This window comes from Rhinatrema bivittatum, chromosome 4 (assembly GCF_901001135.1).
Source record: "Rhinatrema bivittatum chromosome 4, aRhiBiv1.1, whole genome shotgun sequence".
In the NCBI taxonomy this organism is placed as follows: Eukaryota; Metazoa; Chordata; class Amphibia; order Gymnophiona; family Rhinatrematidae; genus Rhinatrema; species Rhinatrema bivittatum.
Genome location: NC_042618.1, coordinates 239,392,247 through 239,419,404, shown reverse-complemented (window position 1 = coordinate 239,419,404; position 27,158 = coordinate 239,392,247). Strand labels below are relative to the sequence as shown.

Genomic DNA, 27,158 nt, shown 5'->3' with positions numbered 1-27,158 from the left:
CTTGCTTTTGCTGGATTCAGAGGCCGCAGGAGCAGGTGTCTCTGGGAATACTGGCCCCCATACAGCTGGCCTATCTGGAGACGGAGGTGGCCTATGTGGCAGATGCTTTGTATGATCTGGTGCACACTACAGCTAAGAGTATGGTCTCGGTGGTGGCAGCTCGCCGCTGCTTGTGGCTGTGTAATTGGTCGGTAGACATGGTTTAAGACTCAGTTATGTAACTTTCTGTTCAAGGGCAAGGTGCTCTTTGGGGAGGACCTAGACCATCTCATGAAGTCTCTGGGTGAAACCAAGGGCGGTAAACTCCCAGAGGATAAGGTCATCAGGAGGAATTTTCCCACTTGCTCTTGTTTCTGGGAGTCGCGGAGGTTTCGGACCAGTAGAAGTTCTTCCGCCGCAGGACAGAAGTCGTCATCAAATCGTCAGTGGGCCTTTTGGGGCCTTGGCCGTTCTGCTAGAGGCGGCTCCAGTCAGGGTTCTGGAGCCAGTAAGTCAGTCCAGTGAAGCCAGGGGTGCCCACTCCTCGTTGGTTCCAGTTGGGGGCAGATTGTCCCGGTTTTACGAAGAGTGGGTCAAGATCACCTCTGACTGGTGGGTACTGGAGGTAATAAGGGACAAAAGCCTACTCCATATTCCCTCATTAAACACCGCACAACTGTTTTTGGTGTGTGAAAGAGTTGTATCCATTGCGGGTCCTAGCCTTTGGAACACCATGCCTGCAGAGTTAAGGCTTGAAACTGAGTTAAGGAAATTCCGAAAAGGCCTCAAACCTTGGCTCCTTGAGAGAGCCTATTTGGAGATCAAATAGAGGGCCTTTAACATCTAGAGCCTCGAAATATTGTCTTGTTTTTATATTTGTGAATCCTGCTTGTAAACTGCAGTACCCAGCCTGTCAGTTGTATAATGTAATTTTATATACTGTTTTATTAGTTGTTTTATGTTTGGTATTGTAAACCGTTGTGATGTACCCTCGAACGACGGTATATAAAACCTATTAAATAAATAAATAAATAAATAGAATTTTCTCGCCCACTCACGGATGCTTTTTTGGAGTCACTCTGTTCTCAAAGCAAGCGCAACGCAGTAGAAGAAACTCTACGCAGGCTGATAAGGCTGGAAGCCATCCTCCCACTTCCTCTGGACGAGCAGGGACAGGGAAGGTATTCCATCTACTTTGTGGTACCAAAGAAGAAGGGCACTTTCTGGCATATCTTGGATTTACAGAAAGTAACTTGAACTTACGAGTGCCATGATTCCGGATGGAGACCCTGCGTATGGTGATTGCGGCTGTCCGCAAAGGAGAGTTTCTGGCATCCTTGGACCACATCAAGCTTATCTCCATATTCCTATCCGAAAGGAGTATAAAAAATTCCTGCGATTCAAGGTGCTGGGATGGCATTTCCAGTTTCGGGCTCTTTCCTTCGATCTGGCCACCACTTCTCGCACTTTCCCGAAAGTAATGGTGGTGGCGGCTGCGGCCTTGAGATGGGAGGGGGTGTTAGTTCACCCCTACCTGGACAACTGGCTCATCCGGGCGAAGTCTGAGGAGGAGTGCAGCAGGTGAGGCAATTCCTGAGCTCCCTGGATTGAGTGATCAATTTGGCGAAGAGCCACCTGGTACACTCTCAATCTCTGGAGTACTTGGGGGCACTCTTTGATACCTGGCAGGGTAAGGTATTTCTGACTGAAGACAGAATGTTGAAATTACAGGAGCAGGTTTCCCACTTGCTGAATCTTCCAGTCTCGAAGGTCTGGGATTATCTACAGGTGCTGGGGTCCATGGCGTCTATGTTGGAGCTGGTTCCGTGGGACTTTGCCCACATGCACCCATTGCAGAGAGCTTTACTGTCTTGGTGGAACCTGATGTCAGAGGAGTATTATGACCCCTTACCTCTGAAATGGGAGAGGCCAAGACCAGCCTGGAGTGGTGGTTGTCTCGGACTGATCTTGGCAAGGGCATGCCTCTGGAAGTCCCGGATTGGGTGATATTGGCCACGGATGCCATTCTCAAAGGCTGGGGAGCAGTGTGCATGGGGCGCTTGGCTCAGGGGTTCTGGTCAGCTGCAGAGAAGACCTGGTTGATCAATCATTTGGAGACAAGAGCGGTGTGCAGGGTGTTGGAGCTCTTTCTGCCCCCGGTCCGGAATCGAATGGTTCGAGTATTGTCAGACAATGCGATGACATTGGCATATGTCAATCATCAAGGAGGTACAAGAAGCCTCACTGTGGCTCGGGAGGCCCAGCTGCTGTTTGCATGGACGGAGTGCCACCTCGAAGGGATCGCAGCCTTTCATGTAGCGGGAGTGGACAACGTGCAGGCGGATTTTCTAAGATGACAGCAACTGGACCCCGAGGAGTGGGAACTGTCCCCAGAAGCCTGGAACCACGTTTGTGCCAGATGGAGAGTTCCTCAGCTGGATCTCATGGCAACCAGAGCCAACTCAAAGTCATTCAGGTTCTTCAGCCACAGAAGAGAAGTTGGCTCAGTGGGCCTAGATGTTCTAGTGTGTCCCTGGCCAACGGGTCTTCTTCTGTATGTGTTTCCTCCATGGCCACTCATAGGTTGAGTTCTTCGTCGCATAGAAACACATCCAGGAACAGTGGTTTTGGTTGTGCCGGAGTGGCTGCGTTGACCGTGGTTTGCGAACTTGATGCATCTGGCCGTGGACAGTCCTTTTCGGCTGGCTCATCTTAGGGGTTACTATGCCATGATCCCATATTTTCGGATTGGGAGGATCACTTTTGTCTCGCGGCTTGGCTTTTGAGAGGCGGCGACTGAGTATGAAACGATATTCGGAGCAGGTGATTTCTACCCTTCTTCAGGCTAGAAGACCTTCCACTTTCATGGCTTATGTTAAGGTGTGGAAAGCTTTTGAGTCCTGGTGCAGTCAACATGGGGTGGATCCTCTGCTGGCTTCTATTCTGCAGATTTTGTCCTTTCTGCAGCACGGACTGTCCAAGGGCCTGGCTTATAGTTTGCTCCGTGTCCAGGTTTCGGCTCTGGGTTGTCTCAGGGGCAAGGTTCGGGGCCGGCCTTTGGCGTCTCATCTGGATGTCATTCGTTTCCTCAAGGGAGTGAAGCATTTGAAGCTTCCACTTCGCAAAGTCTGTCCTGACTGGAATCTTAACCTGGTCCTGCGAGTCTTCTGTGAACCTCCCTTTGAGTCGTGCCTCCTTGAAGGATCTTACACTAAAGATGGTGTTTCTGGTCGCAATCTGCTCGGCCAGATGTATTTCGGAGCTTCAGGCTCTTTCCTGTCGTGACCCTTTCTTACATATTTCCACCAACAAAGTGTCTCTGAGTACAGTGCCTTCCTTTTTGCTAAAGGTGGTCTCTGCCTTCCATGTGAATCAAACAGTGGAGTTGCCGGGTTTTCCAGACTGGTCTAGAGACTCTTCCATGAGTAGAGATCTTCACCTTTTGGATGTTCGACATGCTCTCTTGTGGAACTTGAAAGTCACCAATTCTTTCCAAAGGTCGGACCATCTTTTTGTGGTGTTCAGTGGAATGAAGAAAGGAAACAAGGCGTCAAAAGCTACTTTGGCCCGGGGGCGCTGTTCGCATCGCATGTAAGAGGACGCATGTTGGCTCTGCTCCGCTCCTCCCGAGCCTTAAAACCCCCATAAACAGCAAGTACTATTTTTGCTTTTTCATATATACGTGTCCCGAAGGGCGCAGGATCCTGATCTGGACGACTATCATGGCTAGTAAACGGCGAACGACGGATTTGAAACAGTTTTCCTACGGGAAAAACACTGCCGACACAGGACAAGATGGCGATGAGAACCGGGACGTGGAGCCCCCTGAAGCAGATGAGACGGATGGAGGCCTGCATGAGATAGGAGGATCGGGTTTGGGGCAGACCTCATCACTGCTTACAAGGGAGGAGGTCCGCCGATGGTTCATGGAATTGAGAGAGGACATGAAACAATATAAAGCCGACATAATGGAGTCGGTAGCCGATCTTAAAGGAGATTTGGCAGCCATGAGCAATCGAGTCGATGAGGCTGAAACTTGCATCGACGGACCCGGCGACGCGATCAATACCTTGGTGTCCCAACAAGCTGCAGCGTCGGTGGACCTGAAGGCATTACAAGATAAAATAGAGGACCTTGACAATCGTGGCAGGCGAAATAACCTGAGGATTCTGGGGGTCCCGGAGTCACTCGACTTCGCAGACATGAAGCAGACCGTGACCAGACTCTGCCTGTATATTTTGAATAACGGAGAAGATGCAGCCTCGGATATGGCAGTGGACTCCACTGCAATTAGTTTTGAGCGTGCACATAGAGCGCTGGGCCCTCGTAGAGACCAACAGCCCAGGGATATAGTTCTCTGTTTCTCCAGTTTCCCACTGAAAGAACGTATACTGGCGGCAGCGCGCCAACTGAAAACTATTACCTGGCAAAACTGACATGTTTCCCTGTATCAAGATTTGGCGCCCATCACACTTAAAAAAAAAAAAAAAAAAAGGTACGATCTTCGAGATGTTACAGCGGCCTTAAGGGACCGAGATGTTCGGTACCGCTGGACATATCCGTTCGGCCTCTCCTATCAACACCAGGGAACGACATATCGGATAGCCTCCGTGGAAGAAGCGAAAGCAGCTTTCCTTAAGGCCCAGTGGCCGGTTCCCTTCTCAGTACCTAAAATGGCAGCCCCCGCTAATTCCAGAGATACAGCGCCACGTTGGCAAAGGGCTGGGAAGGACGGCAAGAGACTCCGATGGCAGCCTGCAGACCAGAGGAGGCAAAATTCTGATCAAGGCTGATGAGGCGCTATACTCCAATTCTAATTTTTGCAGTTTTATTGCTGGCACCTTACCTTGCTTATAGCAGGCAAGCTCCTGGAGAGAGTACACGCTCCAGGTTGGGATTGGGAGTTGTTAATTTGAGATTGTTCAGGACTGCACTGTTTGTTTAAGTGTTCAGGTTTATCTAAGATGTACTTGTTCTGTATTGTTAAGCAAGGGGGATTTTACTGTTTTACCATTTTGCTACTTGGCTCAGGGGGAGGGGGGGGAGGGCATTCACATGCTTATGTCTCTGCTTGGGAGGCTTCAGGCCCTCAGATGGAAGGTATCCCACAGCGGGCCTTGGGATACATCAGGATCTTTCAGACTCAGGACAGGTCGCAATGGTATGGTAATTTATAGGAGGTTTGGCATGTTCAGTATGGATGTATATGGGTGGAAATCAGGAGCGCAAGGGACGAGGGAGGGGTGGCCATTTGCAATCTGGGGAGTAACGTTGGTCGAACAGCTGGTATAATTGTCCATTAATGGCGATTAAATTGCTATCTCTTAACGTAAAGGGCCTAAACTCCCCCCAAAAACGTCAGCTCCTTCGGAGGGAATTATATAGACAGGACGCGGGGATTATCTTTATTCAGGAAATGCATATTTGAAGGTCGCATGAGCGTTTATTAGAATTCCCCAAATACCCAGTCTCATTGTGGGCTGCCACCACTGAGGAATAACGGTATGCGGGGGTTTGTATGCTGTTCGCCTCCTCCTTTGTCCACGAGCAGATTTCAGAGGTTATTGACCCTGAGGGCAGATTTATTCTCAATAAGATTAAACTAGATAAACGGATTTTTACTTTACTCAATGTTTATTTCCCCACTCAACACCAAGTGTCTTTTATAAAACGTTTGCATTTATTGTTGCAGAGACACGCGGAGGGGGAGTTGATAGTGGGCGGTGATTTTAATTTTGTAATGGATCCTCATAGGGATTCAAGCTCTGGCAAGCAAACCCATGTGGAAGTCAGAAGTGCCTGGCGCAGAGTTTTGGAAAATTGGGGGCTGGTGGACACATGGAGGGCCAGGCATGAACACTCCCGCTCCTACACGTTTTATTCCTGTCCTCACTCCACATATACCCGTATTGATTATTTTTTTCTATCTACCATGTTACAACCTAGAGTACAAAAAACTGACATCAGCATTACATGGTCTGATCACGCATCGGTCTGGGTGGTTTGTAAATTAGGGGATTTAGGCGGAGGGCTTTGTACGTGGAGACTCAACGATAGTCTTCTCAAGGACCCCTCTTTCACAGCAACTCTAACCCAGCAAATTAGAGATTTCTTTAATGATAACAACAAAGTAGGGATGTCCCCACTGACTGTCTGGGAATGTTCCAAGGCAGTAATGAGAGGAGTGTGCATAGCTCGGGCAGCCTTTTGATGCCAGTTGTTGGGGCATCTTAGCCTTGTCGAATTTTTCTGATCTGTTTGTGTATATAATGATGTATCTCCTGTACTATTTTGAGTCTCTACTGGTTACCAATAAAATTGTTCAAATATAAAAAAAAAATAAAAAAAAAGCTACTTTGGCCCAATGGTTGAAAGTGGCTATTTCTGTGGCATGTATTGTGAAGGGTCGTGTGATCCCCAGTGGTTTTAAAGCACATTCTACTAGAGCACAGGCGGCCTCTTGGGCCAAGTGTCAGTTGGTGTCCCTGCAGGAAATATGTAGGGCCGCGGTGTGGTCCTTCCTGCATACTTTCACCAGGCATTACCATTTGGATGTTTGGGCGCGTGAAGATGCGGGCTTTGGTGAAAGTGTTTTGGGAGTGGGTCTTTTGGGTTCCCGCCCGGTTTAGGGTTGCTTTGGTACATCCCACTTGTCTGGACTGATCTGGGTATGTTCAGGAAAGGAAAATTGGTTCTTGCCTGCTAATTTTTGTTCCTGTAATACCACAGATCAGTCCAGAGGCCCGCCCTGGTATTGTTAAAGAAAGACCGACCTTCCTGGTACTCAGATGTGCGGTATTGTTTGGATACTGCTGCTGCGACAGTTAAGTTATTTTTAGTTTCCTTACTTGGCAGGGCAGTTTTTGGACCTTGTTCTTCATGTAGGTACTCCATTTCAGGGGAGTCCAACCCCAGGGTTTTTTTCCGGTTTGCCCAAGGGGGGAGCGCGTTGTAGAATTCTATATAATCTTGGCTTGGGTACAGGTCAATACTCAGGGTCTGCAGGTGGTGCGCTCGGTTATGTAGCAGTGCCTCAACGTTTTGTTCTCTGCTTCCATCTGCTGGTAGGGATGCATAAACCCACTTGTCTGGACTGATCTGTGGTATTACAGGAATGAAAATTAACAGGTAAGGCCCAATTTTTCCTGTCGAAACCACCATTGGTATGTGTGAGTGAACAGCAAATACAAATGTGTCCGCCTGTTTATTTATTTAAACTTTTTAGGGTGGGTAAACAATAAAACAGTAACATCTGTCCCTCAGGTCTCTATGCTGTAAAGGTAAATACTGAATTTGGTCAGTGGGAACCAAAACATATAACATCTATGTCTTGGCTACACATTTTACCTCCCTGATGTAGGATCAAAAGCACTATCTGTTCAACATTCCTCTGATAGTTTGGGCCGTATTGCTAAAAATGTTGAGTCTATCAAAGAATTCTTTACTAAATTGGGCCCTTTACAGTTGTAGACTGCTGTGCTCCATGGGAGGGAGGGGTTCAGATAGTGCAAATGTCTGTGCTTATGGCAGGGTTCCTCTTGCAGCTGGTCGTGCTACCTTATCAGATGCTGCTGCACGACTCCACCAGGCAGGCTTCTGGGATCAGACTGAAGGACCAGGTGGTGATTATTGATGAGGCCCATAATCTAATCGACACGATCACCTGCATCTACAGCTCTGAAGTCAGCGGTTCTCAGGTATGTCTAAGTCCTGTTACCTCTGAGTCTCTGGTCCTCTTCAAAGGAGAGGCATGCTTTGTACATACTAAGGATGTATTATTTTTTTATTTTTGTAAATTTATCTGATTTATATTCCACTTTTTGGTTCTTCAAAGCGGATTACATTCAGGTACGGTAGGCATTTCTCTATCCCAGAGGGCTTACTGTCAGTTTTGTACCTGAAGCAACAGAGAGGGTTAAGTGACTTGCCCAAGGTCACAAGGAGTACCAGTGGGATTTGAACCCTGGTTTCCCTGGTTCATAGCCTGTTACTCTGATCACTAGGTGGCTCCTCTATTTATTTAAAAACTCTTCTATATTGTCGTTGAGTTAGATAACCATCACAACGGATTACAAAAAGGCACGTTAACGAAATATATGAGTGGTATAGATTACAAATTAATCATGTGCCATCATAGAACGGTAACAATTTAGTGTCAAAAACTGTGTGTGTCAGTTAAGCTTATTTGTTCGGAACATATTATGTGGTTTTAATTTAACATTAAAATGCATTTTGTAGGTTACTCATGTAACTATCATTTAAAAATGTTAACAGTTTTAAACTACTGAGAACTTTTTCTGACTCACACTAACTCCTTTCCCTATCCCTATCTCTCTCACATACTCCCCAGGCTGGCCAATAGTGGCCCAGCCTGTTCTAACATAGGGAGCTATGCAGAATGGCAGGAAAGGGGAATCTGGAAGTTAGTGGCAGGCTGATGAGCAGGTTCCTGTTCTTACACCTGCAATTTTCAAAACTGTGGGCAAGTGCAGAGTCCAAAGTATTTTTCCCTAATGGGTTTTTCACCAGTTCTCAAAGGGAAAAATATGCAGGTATGTTTCCTTTGAAAAATGCCTAGGAAAAAGTACCCACAGACATTTGAACCTGCTTTTTCTGTGAGTACTTTTTCTGGCCAAAACAATGCATGTATGGCCAAAACAACACGCATAATTTTGAAATTGCAAAACTTACAGGCATTGTTCCTCTCCTGACCTAATTCCACTTCAGGTAAAAGCATGTGCGTTGTGGAATAACGTGCTTACTTTAACCCGCATACAAGGTGAGCAGTTTTCAAATATCCCTTTTACCTGTGTAAGGTGCTCGCTTTGAGGGTAACATGCAAAGCTGTTTACCCGTATAAAATACAGTTTTATGTGTGTAAATGGCTGTATGAATATAGCCCAGGGCTTTGAATGTGTAAAAATACCTGTCTTGCATACTCTTATATTAACAGAAAAGAAGGTGGTCTGGGGACAAAGTTGGAACTATTCGATTTTAAAAAGTGTGCGTAAGTTACCCCGCCCAAGTATATTTATTTATTTAACTAAGTTAGAACGCGCACTAGTCCAAAGTTCTAGGAAAAGTACAATACGAAGTTCATGAAAATTGTAAAAGACAAAAACAAAACAAGGAGGCCCCTTATGATCCCTGGGCAGGGGAGGCATCTTTTCCTCTATGGAGGAACTGGAAGATTTGTCCTCGGAACCCTCTCCTCCTGAAGAACAGCGGAAATCTCCACCGGAGGATCTCTCCTTCGCTGGGTTTGTTAAGGCCATAGAGGAGTCTGTGCCTTTCCAGCTATTAATGGAAAAGGACTCTCAGCACAAGATGTTGGAGATCCTGCAATTCCTGGATACCCCTAAGGAGGTAGTGGCTGTCCCAGCCTATGACATCTTTAAGGAGCTGGTAGCCTGATTCTGAGAACACCCCTTATCCATTCCTCCCGTGAATCGCAAAATGGACAGAGTTTATCTGGTCCAGCCTTCCACCGGGTTCAAGTGTCGTCAGCTTCCTCACCACTCGGTGGTGGTGGAATCAGTCTTGGAGACGGTGAAGAGGCTTCACACGCATGCCTCAGCCCCCTTGGGCTGCGAGCATAGAACTCTGGACGCGCTCGAGTGCTGGGTGTTTCAAGATGCTATGTTAGTGGCCAGGATTGCTTGTTATATGGGTCAGTACTCCAGGAACCTCTGGAAACAAGCCCAGCAGTTGGGGGAATGCCTCCCACAACAATTTCAGGAGGACTTTTAGAAGGTAGTGCAGCAAGGCCTAAAATGTGATAAGCACGAGGTCCGCTCTGCTTACGATGTGTCCAGGACGGCCATGGGATTGTCGCAGCAGGCATTGGGGCTCGCCGTATGGCTTGGCTGTGTGCCTCTGATCTGTGCCCTGAGGTCCAAGACCGTTTAGCAGATTTGCCTTGTACGGGTGAAAATCTGTTCGGGGACAAGATTAAAGAGGTGGTGGCACAACTGAAAGACTATCATGAAACTCTTCAACAGTTGTCAGCCAGTACTTCTGACACCCAGCCTCCCAGCAAGAAGACCCCTAGGCAGTATCCGAGGTGGCCATTCTACCAGCCGCGCAAGTACTACCCGCCAGCTTCTAGATCGAGGCCTCAACGGCTTCAGGCAAGACTGAGGACACGGCAGTCTTGTACTCTCCGTCCAATTTCAGCCCCTTCGCAAAATCCTGATGTGGGATTTTGACTGGCAGACAGGGAGAGTGAGCCAGCCTCTCCTCTCCCATGGTGTCAACTCCCAAGTGGGGGGCTGACTGCAGTTATTCGCAGACCAATGGACTTCAATTACATCGGACCTCTGGGTCCTATCCATCATGAGACAGGGGAACAGGCTACATTTCCAACAATTTCCACCCCACTCTCCTCCGTATCCATGGTGAAAAGAAGTAGGGAACCTACAGAAGCTTCGAGTAGAGCTCTCCGCCCTCTTAATGGCTCGGGCAGTCAAACCAGTTCTGTCAAACCAGCAGGGCAACAGGTTCTATGACAGGTATTTCTTGATTCCCAAGAAAACCGGCGGTCTTCGGCCCATTCTGGATCTTAGGGCGTTGAACTGGTTTCTGGTCAAAGAAAAGTTCAATATGGTCTCATTGGGCATCTTGATTCCCCTCCTCAAGGTGGGAAACTGGCTCTGCTCCCTCGATCTCAAAGATACATTTATTTATTTTATTTATTTTAGTTTTTTCTATACCGGCATTCGTGAGGGTATCACATCATGCCGGTTTACATTGAACAGTGGAGTGATAAAAGGAACAATGAACGAAATAAATACTAGGTGTTAAACATAAAATAGTTACAGTTACAATAAAACAGGGATGAGTGCAACTGGGAGCAAGAGGAAAAATGAAAGGAACTTTAACATAGTATATTAACCGAGATATGACGGGGTACATTACAAGAATTATGTGATTTACAATGATTTGTTCATTTGAAATAATTGCAGTTTTTTATATGAAGGTAGTGGTCATAAGTGATGCGCCCATATCCCCATTTCTCCGGCGTATTGGAGATATCTTCGGTTCCTGGTAGAAGAGACACACTACCAGTTCTACATGCTGCCTTTTGGCCTTGCATGCATGCCCCGTGTCTTCACCAAATACCTGGTGGTAGTCGGGGCCTATCTTCAGAGGAGAGGGATTCATGTCTTCCCTTATCTTGACAATTGGCTTATCAAGAGCGACTCTAAGCAGGGGGCACAGCATGCCCTGCAAGTCACAATCTGAGTCTTGAAAAATCTGGGTTTTCTTATCAACTATCCAAAATCCCATCTCCAGCCATCGTTACAACTGGACTTCATTAGGGCGAGACTGGACACCATCCAGAAGAAGGCTTTTCTATCTCAAGACCGAGCGGAGACTCTTGCTGCTCTCGCCCGGGTAGTCTCCAGCTTCTCCTATGTCTCAGCACACCAGTTTCTCTGACTGCTGGATAATATGGTGGCAACCGTGCATTTTACGCTCTTTTCTCAGCTTCACATGCACAGGCTCAGTGGATATTACGCTCCCAATGGATTCAAGCCATCCAGGATCTACGGGCTTATGTCCTGATCAGTACTCCCCTTCAGCAGTCCCTGGTGTGGTGGACGACCTCATCAAATCTGGAAAAGGGGATGCCTTTCTGGAGCACTAGATTGTACTCACCTCAGATGCATCCCATACAGGTTGGGGAGCCCATGTTGCAGGCCTCCACACACAGGGTCTTTGGTCTTTGCAGGAGACGCAGTCCCAGATAAACTCTCTGGAATTACGGGCGATTTGGTACGCCCTGCAGCTGTTCAACAAAGTGGTCCTGGTTCAGACCGGCAATCAGTTGGTGATGTGGTATCTGAACAAGCAAAGAGTAACAGGGTCGTACACCCTCTGTCAGGAAGCAGTCCAGATCTGGCCGTGGGCTATAGAGAATGGCATTCTGCTCTGGACGGTGTATCTCCCCAGGGCAGACAACATCCTAGCAGACTCCTTGAGCCAGGGCTTCCTGTCTTACAAGTGGTCCCTCAATCAAGAGGTAGCGAACCACATCTTTTGCTTGTGGAGGTCCCCAGACATGGACCTGTTTGCTTCTCCGGAAAACAAGAAAGTGGTTTGATTCTGCTCCCTGGGCCGGACGGCAGGGGATCGGTGTCTGATGCCTTCTCACTTCACTGGGGCACTGGCTTGCTGTATGCTTAACCTCCCCTGCCGCTAACCTCAAAAATGATCCAAAAGCTTCAGCAGGACTGGGGTACCATGATCCTGGCCGCGTTCTTTTGGCCTTGCCAAGTCTGGATCCCACTTCTGCGAGAGCTGGCCTCGCGCCCTACGATCTGGTTGGGGACTGCACCGGATCTAATCTCTCAGGACCAAGTCAGGCTCCACCACCCCAACCTCCAAGCCCTATCCCTCACGTCTAGTATGTTGACCAGGTTGACTGGCTGAGCTCTGGGCCTTTTGGAAGGCGTTTCACGAGTCCTTTTATAGTCCAGAAAACCCTCCATGAAAAAATCTTACAATCTCAAGTGGAAGCGGTTTTTGGCTTGGTGTGTAGGACTCTGTCTGGATCCCTTCTCTTGTTCCCCACTGGAGCTTTTGGACTATCTGTTGCACCTCTCCGAGTCTGGTCTGCAAACCACATCGGTAATGGTTCACATTAGTGCCATCGGGGCATACCATCAGGAGAAAGATGGGGCCTCCCTTTCCACCCATCTGCTTGTGGGGCGGTTCATGAGGGTCTTGGTACAACTTTAGCCCCCCACTTGACCACCAGTGGTCTCCTGGGACCTCACATAGTCCTGTCTCAGCTCATGAAGGTTCCATTTGAGCCCGTGCGCTCCTGCGACCTGAAGTACCTATCCTGGAAGGTTGTCTTCTTGGTTGTGGTTACTTCAGCATGCAGGGTTAGTGAGCTGCAAGCTCTGGTCTCATACCCCCTTATACAAAATTTTGTGTGATAGGTTGGTCTTGCATACATATCCAAAGTTTCTTCCTAAGGTGATCACGGAATTCCATCTCAATTAGTCCATTTTGTTGTCTTCCTTTTTTCCAAGGCCTCACGCTCACCAGGGTGAACGGGCACTGCACACTCTGGATTGTAAAAGGGCTCTGGGCTTTTACTTGGAACGGAGGGCGCCTCACCACCTGTCCACCTAGCTTTTTGTCTCCTTCGACAAAAACAAATTGGGGGTCGCAGTGTCTAAACAGACCTTATTTATTTTTATTTATTTATTTATTTAGCATTTTTCTATACCGACTTTCCAATAACAAAATTATTGATCAATTCGGTTTACATTTTAAACAATAACAACAATGACAAGTAAATGTCTTACAATGAACAGGTCGAATTAACTTGGATTAAGATATATGGGGGTAATAACATAATTAACATGAGCGGTGCCTAATATAGGCTAGAGGCCCATTGGCTTGCAGACTGTATCTCCTGCTACGCTCAAGTGGGCTTGCAGCTTGAAGTTCACGTCTAGACTCATTCTGTTCGGGCAGTATCAGTTTTGGTGGCTCACTTGCGTGCCATCCCCATTCATGAGATTTGCAGGGTGGCGACCTGGAGTTTCCTCTACACATTCGCCTTGCATTATTGCCTGAATAAAGATGGCCGCCGGTACACTCGATTCAGACAGTCAGTCCTCTGTAATCTCTTCAGCCCAGAAACTCCAACTCTTCCTACCGTGGCCCTGTCCTTGGGTGCAGGCTTGCTTCCCTACTTTTTCGCAGCTCTAGTTGTGCACATTGGCACCTGTTCTATGCTGTATATGTTGGGAGTGACCTGGAGCTACTTAATCACCTGTGTGTGAAGACTACCATCTGCTTATCCTTGGAGAAAGCAGAGTTGCTTACCTGTAACAGGTGTTCTCCACAGCAGGATGTTAGTCCTAACGAAACCCACCTGCCACCCCACAGATTTGGGTTTCTCACGGTTTGTTATTTTATTTCTCGTGAACTCTGTTATAAGACTAAAGTTTTCCATTCCAGGCTCCATCTGATGATGTCACCCATGTGTGAGGACTAAGATCCTGCTGATCTTGGAGAACCCTGTTACAGGTAAGCAACTCTGCCCTATCTTTATTTTTAAGTTACACAACATCCATAGCAACAAAGGGCCTCGGCATGTGCCAGATTGCGTAAGTATTTACGCTCACATCTCAGCTTCATGTGTTGAAATACCCATTCCTTGCCCCTTTTTGAAAACTTCCACCGTGTATATGCTGCAGCATTTAAAATCTGCTTGGTGCATGCGAGCCCGACATATTCACACGTCCCCTAATTAATGTGCTGGTCGGGCTATTAAAATTCATCTTTAAATGCGCAACATGGAATTGTATCCATGAGTATGTGTTTTTGCTGAGTAATTTATGAATACAGTGGACCCTCGGGTTACGAACGGCTCAGTTTACAACCAACTTGGGTTACAACCAACAATCAAGGTTTTGGGCTACGAACAAATTTTGAGTTACGACCAAAATTCTTGTTTTGAGTTACGAACAGATCTCGAGTTACAACCACATGAGAGAGAGAGAGAGAGAGCGCGTGCGAGAGAGAGAGACACGAATCATCATAATGTGAAAGTGGCCCCTAACCCCTACACTAATACCTAAACCCATATGCAGATATCGTAAAGGAACTAGTGGAGGAGGTGAAATTGTTGTTTCTGGTAGGCTAAGCACATTTTATAACCTTTTGGTGAATACACTAGGGAAGTATTGGTGTTTCTGGTAATTACAGACATTATACAACCATTTTTATTATAGAAATGGTTAGATAAGGGGTGCTTTTGGGAGGTTCGGAATGCATTATTGGTTTTCCCATTGTTTCCTATGGAAAAAATAGTCTTGACTTACAACCAACTTGGGTTACAACCAGCCCTCTGGAACTAATTGAGTTCTTAAGTCAAGGGACCACTGTAGTCATAGCTATTTTGTATTTAATCCTCCATGCAATCGGAAGCCAGTGAAGGATGTGCAGCATAGGGCTGATATAATCATGGAGGCTAGCACCCATTAGAGTACAGGCAGCTGCATTCTGGGTAATCTGTAGCCATGTAAGAATATATAATGGAAATCCAATGTAAAGGGAGTTCCATCTCTTACAGATCATATCCTAATGGGGTTAGACAAAGGACATTCCTTTCTATTAGTCCTGTTGGACATCTCGGCGGCATTTGATACAGTCAACCACTCCATCCTTCTAGATCGCCTAGCAGATATCGGCATCTCTGGATCAGCCCAAAAATGGTTCAAGTCCTTCCTCAGCAATAGAACTTTTAAGGTCAAAATCAACAACAAAGAGTCTCCCCTAACAAATTCAACCGTAGGTGTACCACAAGGATCCTCCTTATCTCCAACCCTCTTCAACATTTATCTTCTCCCCCTCTGCCAACTGTTATCGGATCTCAACTTAATTCATTATCTGTTTGCAGACGACGTGCAGATTCTAATCCCTATAACAGAATCTATCTCAAAAGCTCTTACCCATTGGAATAACTGCCTTCTTTCCATCACCAATCTACTTAACAGCTTAAACCTGGTCCTCAATGCCTCAAAGACAGAGCTACTCCTCATCTCCTCAAATGAAAACAATTTTCCGCCACCATCACCTCACAATTCTCACATTACCTGTAAGCATGTTAGAGACCTTGGGGCAATACTAGACAATCGACTAAACTTAAAGAAAATGGTCAACACAACCTCCAAGGATTGCTTCTACAGACTACAGGTTCTAAAACGTCTTAAACCATTACTATTTTTCCAGGACTTCAGGACAGTCTTACAAGCGCTACTATTCGCCAAAATAGACTACTGCAGTGCACTCTTCCTAGGCCTCCCCAAATCTACCACCAAACCACTGCAGATGTTACAAAATGCGGCAGCGAGACTGCTGACCAGCACCAGCCGCGGTGAACACATCTCACCCATCCTCAGTAACCTTCATTGGTTACCAGTAAATTTTAGAATCCTATACAAATCAATCACCCTAATTCACAAAACCATCCACCATCAACTTCAACTCGACTTGGAAATCCCATTCAAACTCCACTCCTCTAACAGACCAACTAGAGAGGTTCTCAAAGGCACTCTACAATTTCCTCCGACTAAGGCCACACGTCTCTCCACGACCAAAGACAGAGCTTTTTCGATAGCAGGCCCATCTATTTGGAATAACATCCCTGCAAACCTCAGATTGGAACCCTGCCTCTTAACTTTTAGAAAAAGACTCAAGACGTGGCTCTTCCACCAAGCCTTCTCCGATCCTCCAGACAATCACTAATGGCTTCCACTCTCATCCGGCCTTGGCATTTATTTTCATGAACTATGGACTCTGGTACCTCCAGGTTAAAGCACTTCCAAGCTTTAACCCGTTCTCTCTATCGTATCTTTCATAATTAATACTTGCCTTTATCTTCCTTCCAGCTTGTTTTAAGCTTCCAAGTTCTTGACTCCCGTTGATTGTAACTTTGACTTATTCCTATCTATGGTTATTTATTGTTTACCTGAATTGTTCCTTCAGTTATACCCTATGTTACATGTAAACCGATCCGATATGGTTATTTACTATGAAGGTCGGTATAACAAACTGTTAAATAAATAAATAAATAAATAAAATAAATAAATAAATAAATCTCATCCTGGTACACCATCCAGCCATTACAAATGGGTTATTTCCCCCTACCTACAGATAGAGGCAGACAACACTGCTTACCTGACATCCCAGCCACTACTTAGGAGGTGGTGCCAGCAGCAGGAATCCAGTATTTTCTGCCTCCAGCAGATGATAGCGCTGAACTGGTGCAGTATCTCAACGGTGGTTTGGTGGTGAGACCCCTGGGACAAGCCACTGGTTACGACCAGGAGTGCAAGCTCCTGTTTTCTTCCAAACCCCTCTAAGGGGTTCCTGGTTGAACTTTGCCTGGGGGAATGTGATTAGGGAAAAGAAAATCTGAAATTTATTTTTAAGGTACGGGTGGGGGATGGGGAGTCTGGCTTCCACCTTCCCTTGAGCTTTCCGTGTTCCCGGGCCTGTGGAGAGTGGGTTGCCTTCATCCTCCTCCCCCACTCCACCTCTCCTTTCCTCTGCAGCCTCGGCATGGGGTGTGCTCCTCTTGGCGAAAAAAGAAAAGAAACTGGAAGCTAGAGTTTGGAGGATATAGGGAGTTGTGACAGCCTCCGGCATGGCTTGTTGTCCTCCTGGCGGGGGGGGGGGGGGGGGTGTTTTTGGTTTGTTCTTACAGTGGCGGGCACAAACACGATGTGCCGCTGTGAGACCTGTGGGGTCCTGCTCACTGCTGGGGAGAAGGGAGCTCTCTGTCTAGCATGCCTTCTCATGGGGCAGCTCCCCGGGGCATGTTCCACGGCTGAGCTCATTCCCTTTTGTCCCTAGGATAGTTTCTTTGGGTTCAGTTCTAAAATGGCCGCCCCAACATGGGGTCAGGTGGTGGCCATTTTAGAATTGGCCACGTGTTCGGATCTGGAGATCGCTGGGTCTGCGGGAGAGTCAGATGGTACACCAGTGTTGCTGTTGGCAGGGGAGGCAGAGGAACAGATTCAAAATTATGAGTCTGTCTTGGCTCTGAGATCAGGGGGGAAATTTTTCCCCAGAGTTTTTCCATTTTTTTTTAACATAAGCCTTTTATGCTAATACCAGGCTGCAGCCATTGGCCTGAAGATGATGCTCCATTGGTTCCCTCTCCTCGGTTTCTGGCTAAGCGGTTTCAGGCAGCCAGTGAGGCCCAGGGACTCTCTTGGGAGGATCCAGGGGACCTGAACGATGTGGCGGATGGTGACATTGGGGGTTCCTTGCAGGAGACTGATTTGGTTATCCATCTCTTTCACAGGAACAAGATTACCACTTTGATTGACCAGGTGATAGCTTGTCTTCATCTGGAGGAGTCGCAGCTGCAGGACACTCCAAAGTGGGACTCCATTATAAAGCGCAAACAAAAGACCACTACAGTTTTCCCTCTCCACCGAGAGGTGGAGAAGATGAAGTTGGCTGAGTGGGAGTTCGTGGAGTCGGGTCTTCAGAGCATTGACCTCCTGCAGCATTTGCATCCACTTCCTCTGGCCACGGTACAGAAGCTTTTTCAGGTTCCAGTGTTTGATGCCTTGGTGACGGCAATCACCAGATGTACCCCCATACCTGTGGAGGACTGGGTGTCCCTGAGGGATCTACAGGATAGGAAAATGGAACCACACTTATGGAACCTGTTCATCTCATCAGTGACAGCTGTAGAAATCTCACTCCAGCAGCTGCCAGAGAGTGAGGAGATTGCCTGGATGGTGTTGGCACTGCTTTCCTGGCAGCCGCTTTGTATGATTTGTTGCATAGTTCGTTGCAGTCGGTCGCCCTTTCAGTAGAAGTCCGTCGCTTGTTATGACTTCAAAATTGGGCGGCAGACTCTTCAAGGGCAAGCTTCTGTTTGGGGAGGACCTGGATCAGTTGGTAAAGAACCATGGGGACCTGAAATCTCCGCAGTTGCTTGAGTATAAGGGCTGCTCCTTTTGTAGGGGGAACAGAGGTTGCAGGCAATTTCGGGCCTCCCAGCGGTACTGTCCAGAGTGACAGTTCCTTGAGTCCAGGGTCAGTCCTTAGTCCTTTCGGGATGCTAGAAGGCAGAGACTTGAGGCCAACACGGCCACAGGGGCCAGCAGAGCCGCCTCCTGAAAACCCATGGGTCCATTCCCTGTTGGTCCCTGTAGGAGGATGTGTGCAGGAATTTTATGAAGAATGGACCCAGATAAAGTGTGATCAGGGGTGTTGGAGATTATTTGCTTAGGGTATAAGTAGGATCTTTCTTGCCCCATGTGGGATACCTTTCTGGTGTTGCCTTGTTCTGTGCCACTCAAAGGGCCATTTGCGAGACGATGTTGAGATTTCAGCTCCTGCTGGCGGTGGCTTCAATGCCTCTTTCTGAATGGGGTCAGGGTTGTTATTCCATTTATTTTGTGGTGCCCAAGAAGGTTGGGTTCTTTTGCCCTATTCTAGATCTCAAGGGTGTGAATTGCTTCATGTGGGTGCCGCATTTTCACATGGAAGTGTTGAGGTCTGGCCTTGCTGCGGTTTATCATGGGGAGTTTCTGTGCTCCCTGGACCTGACGGAGGCCTATCATCACATTCTGATCCAGGAGAGGGATTAGCGGTATTTACGTTTTTGTGTGCTTCAGGAATACTTTCATTTCTGGGCCTTGCCTTTTGGTCTGGCAACTATGCCACATGTGTTTACAAATATAATGTTCATGGTAGCAGCGGCACTTCGGCATGTGGGAGTTACGGTGCACCCTTATCTCGATGACTGGTTAATTCGCACTCCGTCGTACAAGGAGGTGGTGCAAGTGACCCATGGGGTAGTGCAGGTCTTACAAAGCATGGGCTGGGTGATCAATTTTGCCAAGAGTTCCCTTCAGCCTATGAAGTCTCTGGAATACTTGGGGGTGAGGTTCAACACTTAGGAGGGTCTGGTGTTTCTCATGGTCGAGCAGCTCCGCAAGATGTGCCAGCAGTTTCTGAGCTTTCTAGGGCAGCCGACTCCCTCTGTGTGGGAATATTTGCAGGTGCTTCCCCTGATGGCGGGGGCTTTGGATTTGGTTCCGAGGGCCAGGGCTCATATGCGTCTGCTGCAGGCATCCCTTCTATCCAGATGGTTCACACAGTCTCAGGATTACAGGATGGAAACTCCCACTGTGCCCACAGGTTTGAGTCACTGGTCTCGTGGATGGACCCTGCACACCTTCTGAAGGAAGTTGGTTTGACTACACCCTCCTGGGTGTTAACGATAATGGATATGAGCCTCTCAGGCTGAAGGGCCCATTGTCAGGAGCAGGTGACTAAGGGCAAATGGTCCCCGACGGAGGCCTCCTGGTCCATAACCTAACTGGATACCAGGGCCATTCGGTTGGCCCTCCTTCATTTTTTTCCTCTCATTCAGGGGAGGGCCGTTTGGATCCTCTTCAACAGTACCACAGCAGTGGCATATGTGAATCGACAAGGGGGAACACAGAGTCAGGGGGGGGTTCATTGGAAACCTCTCTTGTTCCTGTGGGCGGAAAAGAACTTGCAGTTGCTCTCAGCAGAATTCATTGCCAGTCAGGAAAAGGTTCAGGCCAACTTCTTAAGCTGGAATCAGTTGAGTTCCGGGGAATGGGAGTTATCAGGATGTTTCGCCGGATTTATTGCAGGTGGGGTTGGCCTCAGGTGGCTCTGATGGCAACCCGATGGAATGCGAAGATAGATCTTTTTTTCAGTCGGTACCAAGAACAGGGGTCTATGGACATTGACGCCCTAGTTCAACCCTGGCTGGAGGGCGTCCTTCTGTATGTCTTTCCTCCGTGGGCGCTCATAGGCAGGCTGCTTTGAAGAGTTGAATTGGAAAACAGTCCGGTCCTTCTGGTGGTGCCGGATTGGCCTTGCCAGCCATGGTATACTACTACTACTTAACATTTCTATAGCGCTACACGACATATGCAGTGCTCTATGCGGATCTTGTCCAGTTGCAAGTGGATCTACTCCTGTCAAGAGTGCAGAGTCTTTTAGTTCAAGGGTGTTCCCTGTACATACCCGGATCTGTCCAGACAATGGGTTATGTCCCCCTTCCAACAGATGGAGTCAGAGCAAAAACTGAGAGGGCGGTCCCTGATAACTGGTGCGCCCTCTGTAAACCTTCAGTATTTCTCTGACTCCAGGAGATGGCAGTTGCACCTTCGGTTCCCCAGTTCATTTAGAGGATAGTTTACAGAATTTCTTTATTCTTTGTTTTCCTCAAATTATTTCCTTGGTTGGATCATAGTTATAAAGTTAAAAAAAAAAAAAAAAAAAAAGCCTTTGTTCAGCTTTTGTGGAGACTTGCAGGCAGAACTTTGTTTTCAGTGACAGGTCTGTCTTGTACATTCCTTCTATCTTCTGTTGTTTTTGGGGTAAGGGTTTACTTATTTCTTACAGCCAGTATTTCAGCTGCCTTATGGGTGAATGTTGGTGGTCCAAACTCTCCCCCACGACCCCCTGCTGCCCTGAGATGCCGTTTCTTCCTCGGGGCAGCCTAACAGTTGCAAAGACGCGCCATTCCTCTGACTGAATGGGAGAGCGGGTCGTTTCTGACAGGTAGCAGCGCTGAATTTCTTGTTCCTGTGAGGAGCTGGGTGCAGGGGGAGGGGTGGTCCAGTCCCTTTCTCGTGGAGACTCCTGAGAAGTCTCATACCTCAGGGGTCTCATCAGAGAAGTAAAATTCCTCTGTCACTTTCACATACCTGAGAAGCCTCATACCTCAGGGGTCTCATCAGAGAAGTACAATTCCTCTGTCACTTTCACATACCTGAGAAGCCTCATACCTCAGGGGTCTCATCAGAGAAGTAAAATTCCTCTGTCACTTTAACATCCCTGAGAAGTCACATTCTTCAGGGGTCTCATCAGAGAAGTAAAATCCCTCTGTCACTTTAGGCTGTCTGGAGGGGGGAAAAAAAAAGGAAAAAGAGGAAAGGTTTTTAGTTTTTATTAATCAGTACCCTGTACAAGGACCAGCAGCTTATGGGGGAAGGAGCTGAGAGTAGTTTTCTCTCTCTCCCGCAGCCAGGCACAGAAAGACTTTGCCGTTCCCACGGCAACTCCTCAACCCCCCTCCCTCCCAATGCCTCAATTGCCATTTTGTATCCACATGTGGAGAGCCAGCTTGCTGCACCTGTTTGTTTGCCAGATGGGGAAAGGGAATTCTCATTTTCCTACTGATGTTGTACTTTTATTACACCTAATTTAAGCCCTGTGCAACCGGCTGACCTAGAGCCTGCCTCTCCTCCCGATGCGGTCCCTCCCCCAGGGAGACCTTAAAGAGACAGCAGGCCTTTTCTTCTAAGTTTGTGATTTTAATGCACAAAGCTTTTTTTAGAAGCGGAAGCTGAATGGCAGGAGGAGGAACCTTTACCAGCAAAGGTCCCCAGGCCAGGGGTGTTGGATCCCTCTAGGGGACAGTCAGGATGGACAGCTGTTAATTCCTCGGGGTCTTTAGCTCCTAATCTGCCGGTCCCTGGGTCGCAGGACCTTCTCCTTGGGGATGCAGAAGGGGTCATTGATGGGTCGCCCCAGATGAGTTGGACCAGATCATTAAATCGCTTGGAGAGAATAAGGTGCATAAATTGCCAGAAGATCGTCACTACATGGACCCAGTTCAGAGGCCAATGGCGTTATGATCAGACTAGACCAGTGCCTCACAGGACTCCCTCTACGCACGGAGCTTCTGCCTCATCTACACAATGAAACGTTGCCGGTCCATTCTTCGGTTCCCAGGATAGGAGGACATCTTTCCCTCTTCTATGAGAAGTGGATCAAAATCACCTCAGACCGATGGGTCTTGGATATTCTACGGCACGGTTACGCTTTAAAATTTGCTCGACCTCTCAGAGACAGGTTTGTCTTCTTTCCGTGCGGTCTTATCAAACAGTGCGCAGTCCGACAAACACTGGATCAGCTCCTGGATTTGGGTGCCATTCTCCTGGTGCCGGTACCGGAACAAGGGTTCGGCCATTATTCCGTCTACTTCGTAGTCCCCAAGATGGTCAACAGGACTCTCAAGATACCACACTTTAGGATGGAAACCCTGCGCTCAGTGATTGCCGTGGTACACCGGGAACAGTTCCTCACGTCCTTGGACTTGAGGGAGGCTTATCTTCATATCCCCATCCTGTAGGAGCATCAGCGCTTCCTCCGCTTCAAGATTTTAGGGCAGCATTTCCAGTTCCAGGCCCTGCCATTTGGCCTGGTGAGCGCTCCTCGCACCTTCACCAAAGTCATCTATCTAATTATTTATTTATAGGCTTTTATATACCGATGTTCATGTAATAGTACATATTGCGTCTGTTTACAGAGAACTAAAGTTAGAAATTACATCGAACATGTGGGATACATATAACAAGGCGTACATAATAAGAATTACAAATAAACCAGAAACTTAGTATTACATCAAACGTAGTAAGTTGTTAACATCAAACGTAGTAAGTTATGGTGGTGGTGGCCCTGCAGAGGGAAGGGATTCTGGTCCATCCATATTTGGACGACTGGCTCATCCGGGTGAAGTCCACGGATTTGTGCCAGCACTCAGTGGAAAGAGTATTACTTCTCCTCCAGTCGCTAGGCTGCATCGTCAATTTTACCAAGAGCAGCCTCACTCCGGCGCAGTCACTCGACTTTTTGGGAGCTCATTTCGGCACCAATGTGGGCACAGTCTCTCTTTGTTGGATTGGGCCTAATCTCTCCTCTCTCAGGTTCAGTGCTTTCGGAACCTCCGACTTCCCACTGCTTGGGACTATCTCCAGGTGCTGGGCTCCATGACCTCCACTATAGATGTAGTGCCTTGGGCATTTCCCACAGACGCCCCTTGCAAAGAGTATTACTCTCCTGTTGGCAATCGGAGTTTCGGGAATTTCAGATTCTTCTGCCGCTATCATCTCTAGCCAAGGACAGCCTGAGCTGGTGGCTCAACCTGGATCACTTGCTAAGAGTGGTAGAGGTTCCACAGTGGGTGATCATTACGACAGACGCCAACCTCGCCGGCTGGGGGGGGGGGGGCAGTGTGCGGACGCCAATTGATGCAGGGGCAGTGGACGCCAGTTTAGTCAGCGTGGCCCATCAACTGTCTGGAGACAAGAGCGGTTCGCCTGGCGCTGAAGCGCTTTCTGCCTCTAGTCCATGGCCGAGCAGGCCGAATCCTCTCCGACAACGCAACGACAGTGGCGTTCGTCAACCGTCAGGGGAGGGACAAGGAGTCTCCATGTCGCTCAGGAGACGAACAAGCTAATGCCGTGGGCGGAACTCCATTTGCCCCATCTGGCGGCGTCCCACATTGCAGGCGTAGAGAATGTTCAAGTGGACTTCTTATGTCGCCAACGCTTAGATCCCGGGGAGAGAGAGCTGTCCCAGGAAGCAGTGTCACTCCTCTTCAAGCGATGGGGAACTCCCCATCTCGATCTGATGGCCACTCAAAGGGGCGCTCCACGCTTCTTCAGTCGCAGAAGAAGAAGAACAAGGCGCAGAGGGCGTCGATGCCTTAGTCCTCCCGTGGCCGCGGGACCTCCTGCTCTACGTTTTTCTGCCTTGGCCTCTAGTGGGAAAGGTGCTCCGAAGAATAGATTCATCAGGGGCCCATGATCCTGGTATCTCCGGAATAGCCTCGACGGCCGTGGTTTGCAGACTTGGTCAACCCTTGCGGTGGACGATCCGCTTCGACTGAGACATCTGCCGAACCTTCTCCGACAGGGACCAGTATTTTTCGACTAGGGAGATCGCTTCTGTCTAGCGGCCTGGCTTTTGGGCGCCACCGGCTGAGAAGAGGAAGGTACCCAGAGGCTGTTATCTCCACTCTTCTCAAGGCTAGGAAGTTTTCCACCTCCATGTCCTATGTCCGGGTCTGGACAGTTTTTGAGTCTTGGTGCCAGTCCACACAACTTTCTCCACATCATGCGACAATACCCCAGATCTTATCTTTCTTGCAGCGAGGTCTGGAGATGGGATTAGCCTACAATTCCCTCAGAGTACAGGTGGCAGCCGTGGTGCCCTCCATCTTCAGGATGGAACTATTCTTTCATCGCACCCTGACATAGTCCGGTCCTTAAAGGGAGTAAAACATGTGAAGCCACTGATATGTAATTTAGGTCCTTCGTGGAGCTTGAATTTGATCCTTCAAATTCTAGGCGGTCCACCGTTTGAACCTCTGAAGAAAGCTACCCTCAAGGACCTCACTCTCAGGACAGTATTCCTGGTGTCTGTTCCGCTTGCAGAATTTCGGAGCTTCAAGCCTTGTCACGTAGAGAACCTTATCTACGCTTCACGGATTCAGGGGTATCCTTGTGTTGGTCTCGTTCTTTCATTTGAATCAGTTGGTGGAGCTGCCGTCCTTCCAGGGCGAGGATTCTAGAGAGCTTAGACACCTCAATGTCAAGTGCATCCTCCTTCGTTCTGGAGGGGTCCCCAGAAGGGGAAACAAGGCTTCTAAAACCACCATTGCCCACCTGCTAAAGAAAGCAATTTCTACGGCGTACGTTGACGCTGGGCGTCCACTGCCAGACGTTATAAAGGCTCATTCTCTCCGAGCTCAAGCAGCCTCCTGGGCAGAAAGCCGAGCGGCCTCTCCGCAGGAGATTTGCAGAGCGGCTACCTGGAAGTCGTTACACACATTTGCACATCACTATCGCTTGAATCTTCAACCACCGATCGTAGGCTCCTTTGGGGCTCAGGTCATTCGAGCTGGGCTATCAGTGGCCCACCCTACTTAGGGAAGCTTTGGTACATCCCACGTTCTGGACTGATCCTGGTACATTCAGGGAAAAGAAAATTATTCCTTACCTGCTAATTTTCGTTCCTGTAGTACCATGGATCAGCCCAGACGCCCACCCTACGGATTGTTGGGGGTTCTTTGGGATAATCTTTCAGCTCGACTGTGTAATTATTTCAGGATCGGTTTGGGACTGATTAAGAGTTCAGGTTGCAAGTTTTTTGCTTAGCCTTGTTTACAGTTGATATTCAATTTTGTATTGATCCATGATATTCAATTTGTATTGATCCATCCAAGGTGTGTTTTTCCTTATTGCTTGGATATTCTTAATACTGAAGGTTTACAGAGGGCGCACCAGTTATCAGGGACCGCCTTCTCAGTTTTTGCTCTGACTCCATCTGCTGGAAGGGGGACATAACCCACGGTCTGGACTGATCCATGGTACTACAGGAGCGAAAATTAGCAGGTAAGGAATAATTTTCTTTTAGCCAACTAACTATAGCCGGCTAACTTTAGGACAATTTTTGGCCCAATCAGACTTAGCTGGCTAAGTCATCTGGCTAGCTCTGAATATTGGAGTTAACCGGTTAACTTAGCCAGCTAACTCTGCTCCTTCCAGTTACGCCCCTGACTTATCCAGCTAAATTCTAGCCTCCTAATTTATTAGCTAGCTAGAATTTAGCTGGATATGTGCCCAAATATTAATTTAGGTGGCTAACTTCTCAGGTAGCAGGCTAAATGCTTTTGAATATGGACTCAATTCGTTAAAAGGTACGCAGGCAGATTACTCCGCACAAGTTACATCCTGCTTGGTGTAGGCATAACTCCGTGTGAGGTAGCTTTTGTGTGCACTTGGCCAATTACCCAAAGTTTTTCAAAGCCAACTTGTATGGATAAGCTCATTTTGAAAATCCTCAGTCAAGTCTGTGTGTACATTGTATATGCAGACTTTACCGCCTTGCAGGTTATAAAATAACTTTCCCTATGTCTATACACAAAGACATTGTTAAATATTTTTAATATTTTATATATCCAGTACATACACTGCTTTCATCCAGCGGTGTATCGAATTACATGTATTGCTGTCTCAGGTCTGCAGTTGACATTCAGCACAGCTCTTCTGTTGCAGAAAGACATGTTTATCCTTCATTTCTGTTGAAAAATGTTTTTGGATCCATTGGATGCTAGTGTACTGAATCATAGAAATTGCTAAATCTAAGAATTTTTGGCACAAGTTCAGTGTCTCTTGCTCAGAATTTTTGTTTGTGAAATATTTTCTGTGGAATTTTATCCTTTTCCAGAAGTTGCAGAAAAATTAAATTTCCTAGATTGTAGCAGATGGACTCAAAACAAGTGGGTATAGTGTGCTCGTGCTAGCAGTTGGAGACGGATCTGACGTCAGCACGGGTACATATACCCCCACAGGAAGTGAAGCAATTCAGTAATTTCCGTCTCCAAAGCAGTTTGGAGCTCCTTCACGCTCACTGAGCGTTCTTCCAAATTCTAACTACTAAATTCCTAGACGATATCCGAAGCAATACGAAAGATGGACCATCTGTTCGTTCTACACAGCGGGAAGAAGCAAGGGGAAGCGGCCTCAAGGGCAACTATCGCCCGCTGGGTCAAAGAAGTTATCAAGGCAGCCTACGTAGATGCGGGTAAACCACCGCCTCTACAGGTCAAGGCTCACTCTACCAGAGCGCAAGCGGCCTCTTGGGCAGAAACGCGGATGCTATCGCCTGCTGAGATATGTAAAGCGGCAACGTGGTCCTCCCTCCATACCTTCTCCAGATTCTACCGTCTGGATGTCCAGGCCAGGGAGGACACAGCATTTGTGAGGGCAATCCTAAACGGACCTCGGGCAGCCTCCCACCCAGTCCGGGAGTAGTTTTTGTACATCCCACTTGTTTTGAGTCCATCTGCT

At 47.8% G+C, this 27,158-nt stretch overlaps 1 protein-coding gene across 3 annotated transcripts in view; it reads left to right on the top strand.

Annotated features, from left to right (window-relative positions):
- DDX11 (DEAD/H-box helicase 11) overlaps positions 1-27,158 on the top strand; it is a 427,300-nt gene that overhangs the window by 160,541 nt on the left and 239,601 nt on the right. For all 3 annotated transcript variants that reach the window (XM_029599951.1, XM_029599952.1, XM_029599950.1), the window contains exon 10: positions 7,524-7,676. In XM_029599951.1, coding sequence (XP_029455811.1) covers positions 7,524-7,676 — 153 coding nt within the window. The remainder of the gene's footprint in view (positions 1-7,523; positions 7,677-27,158) is intronic.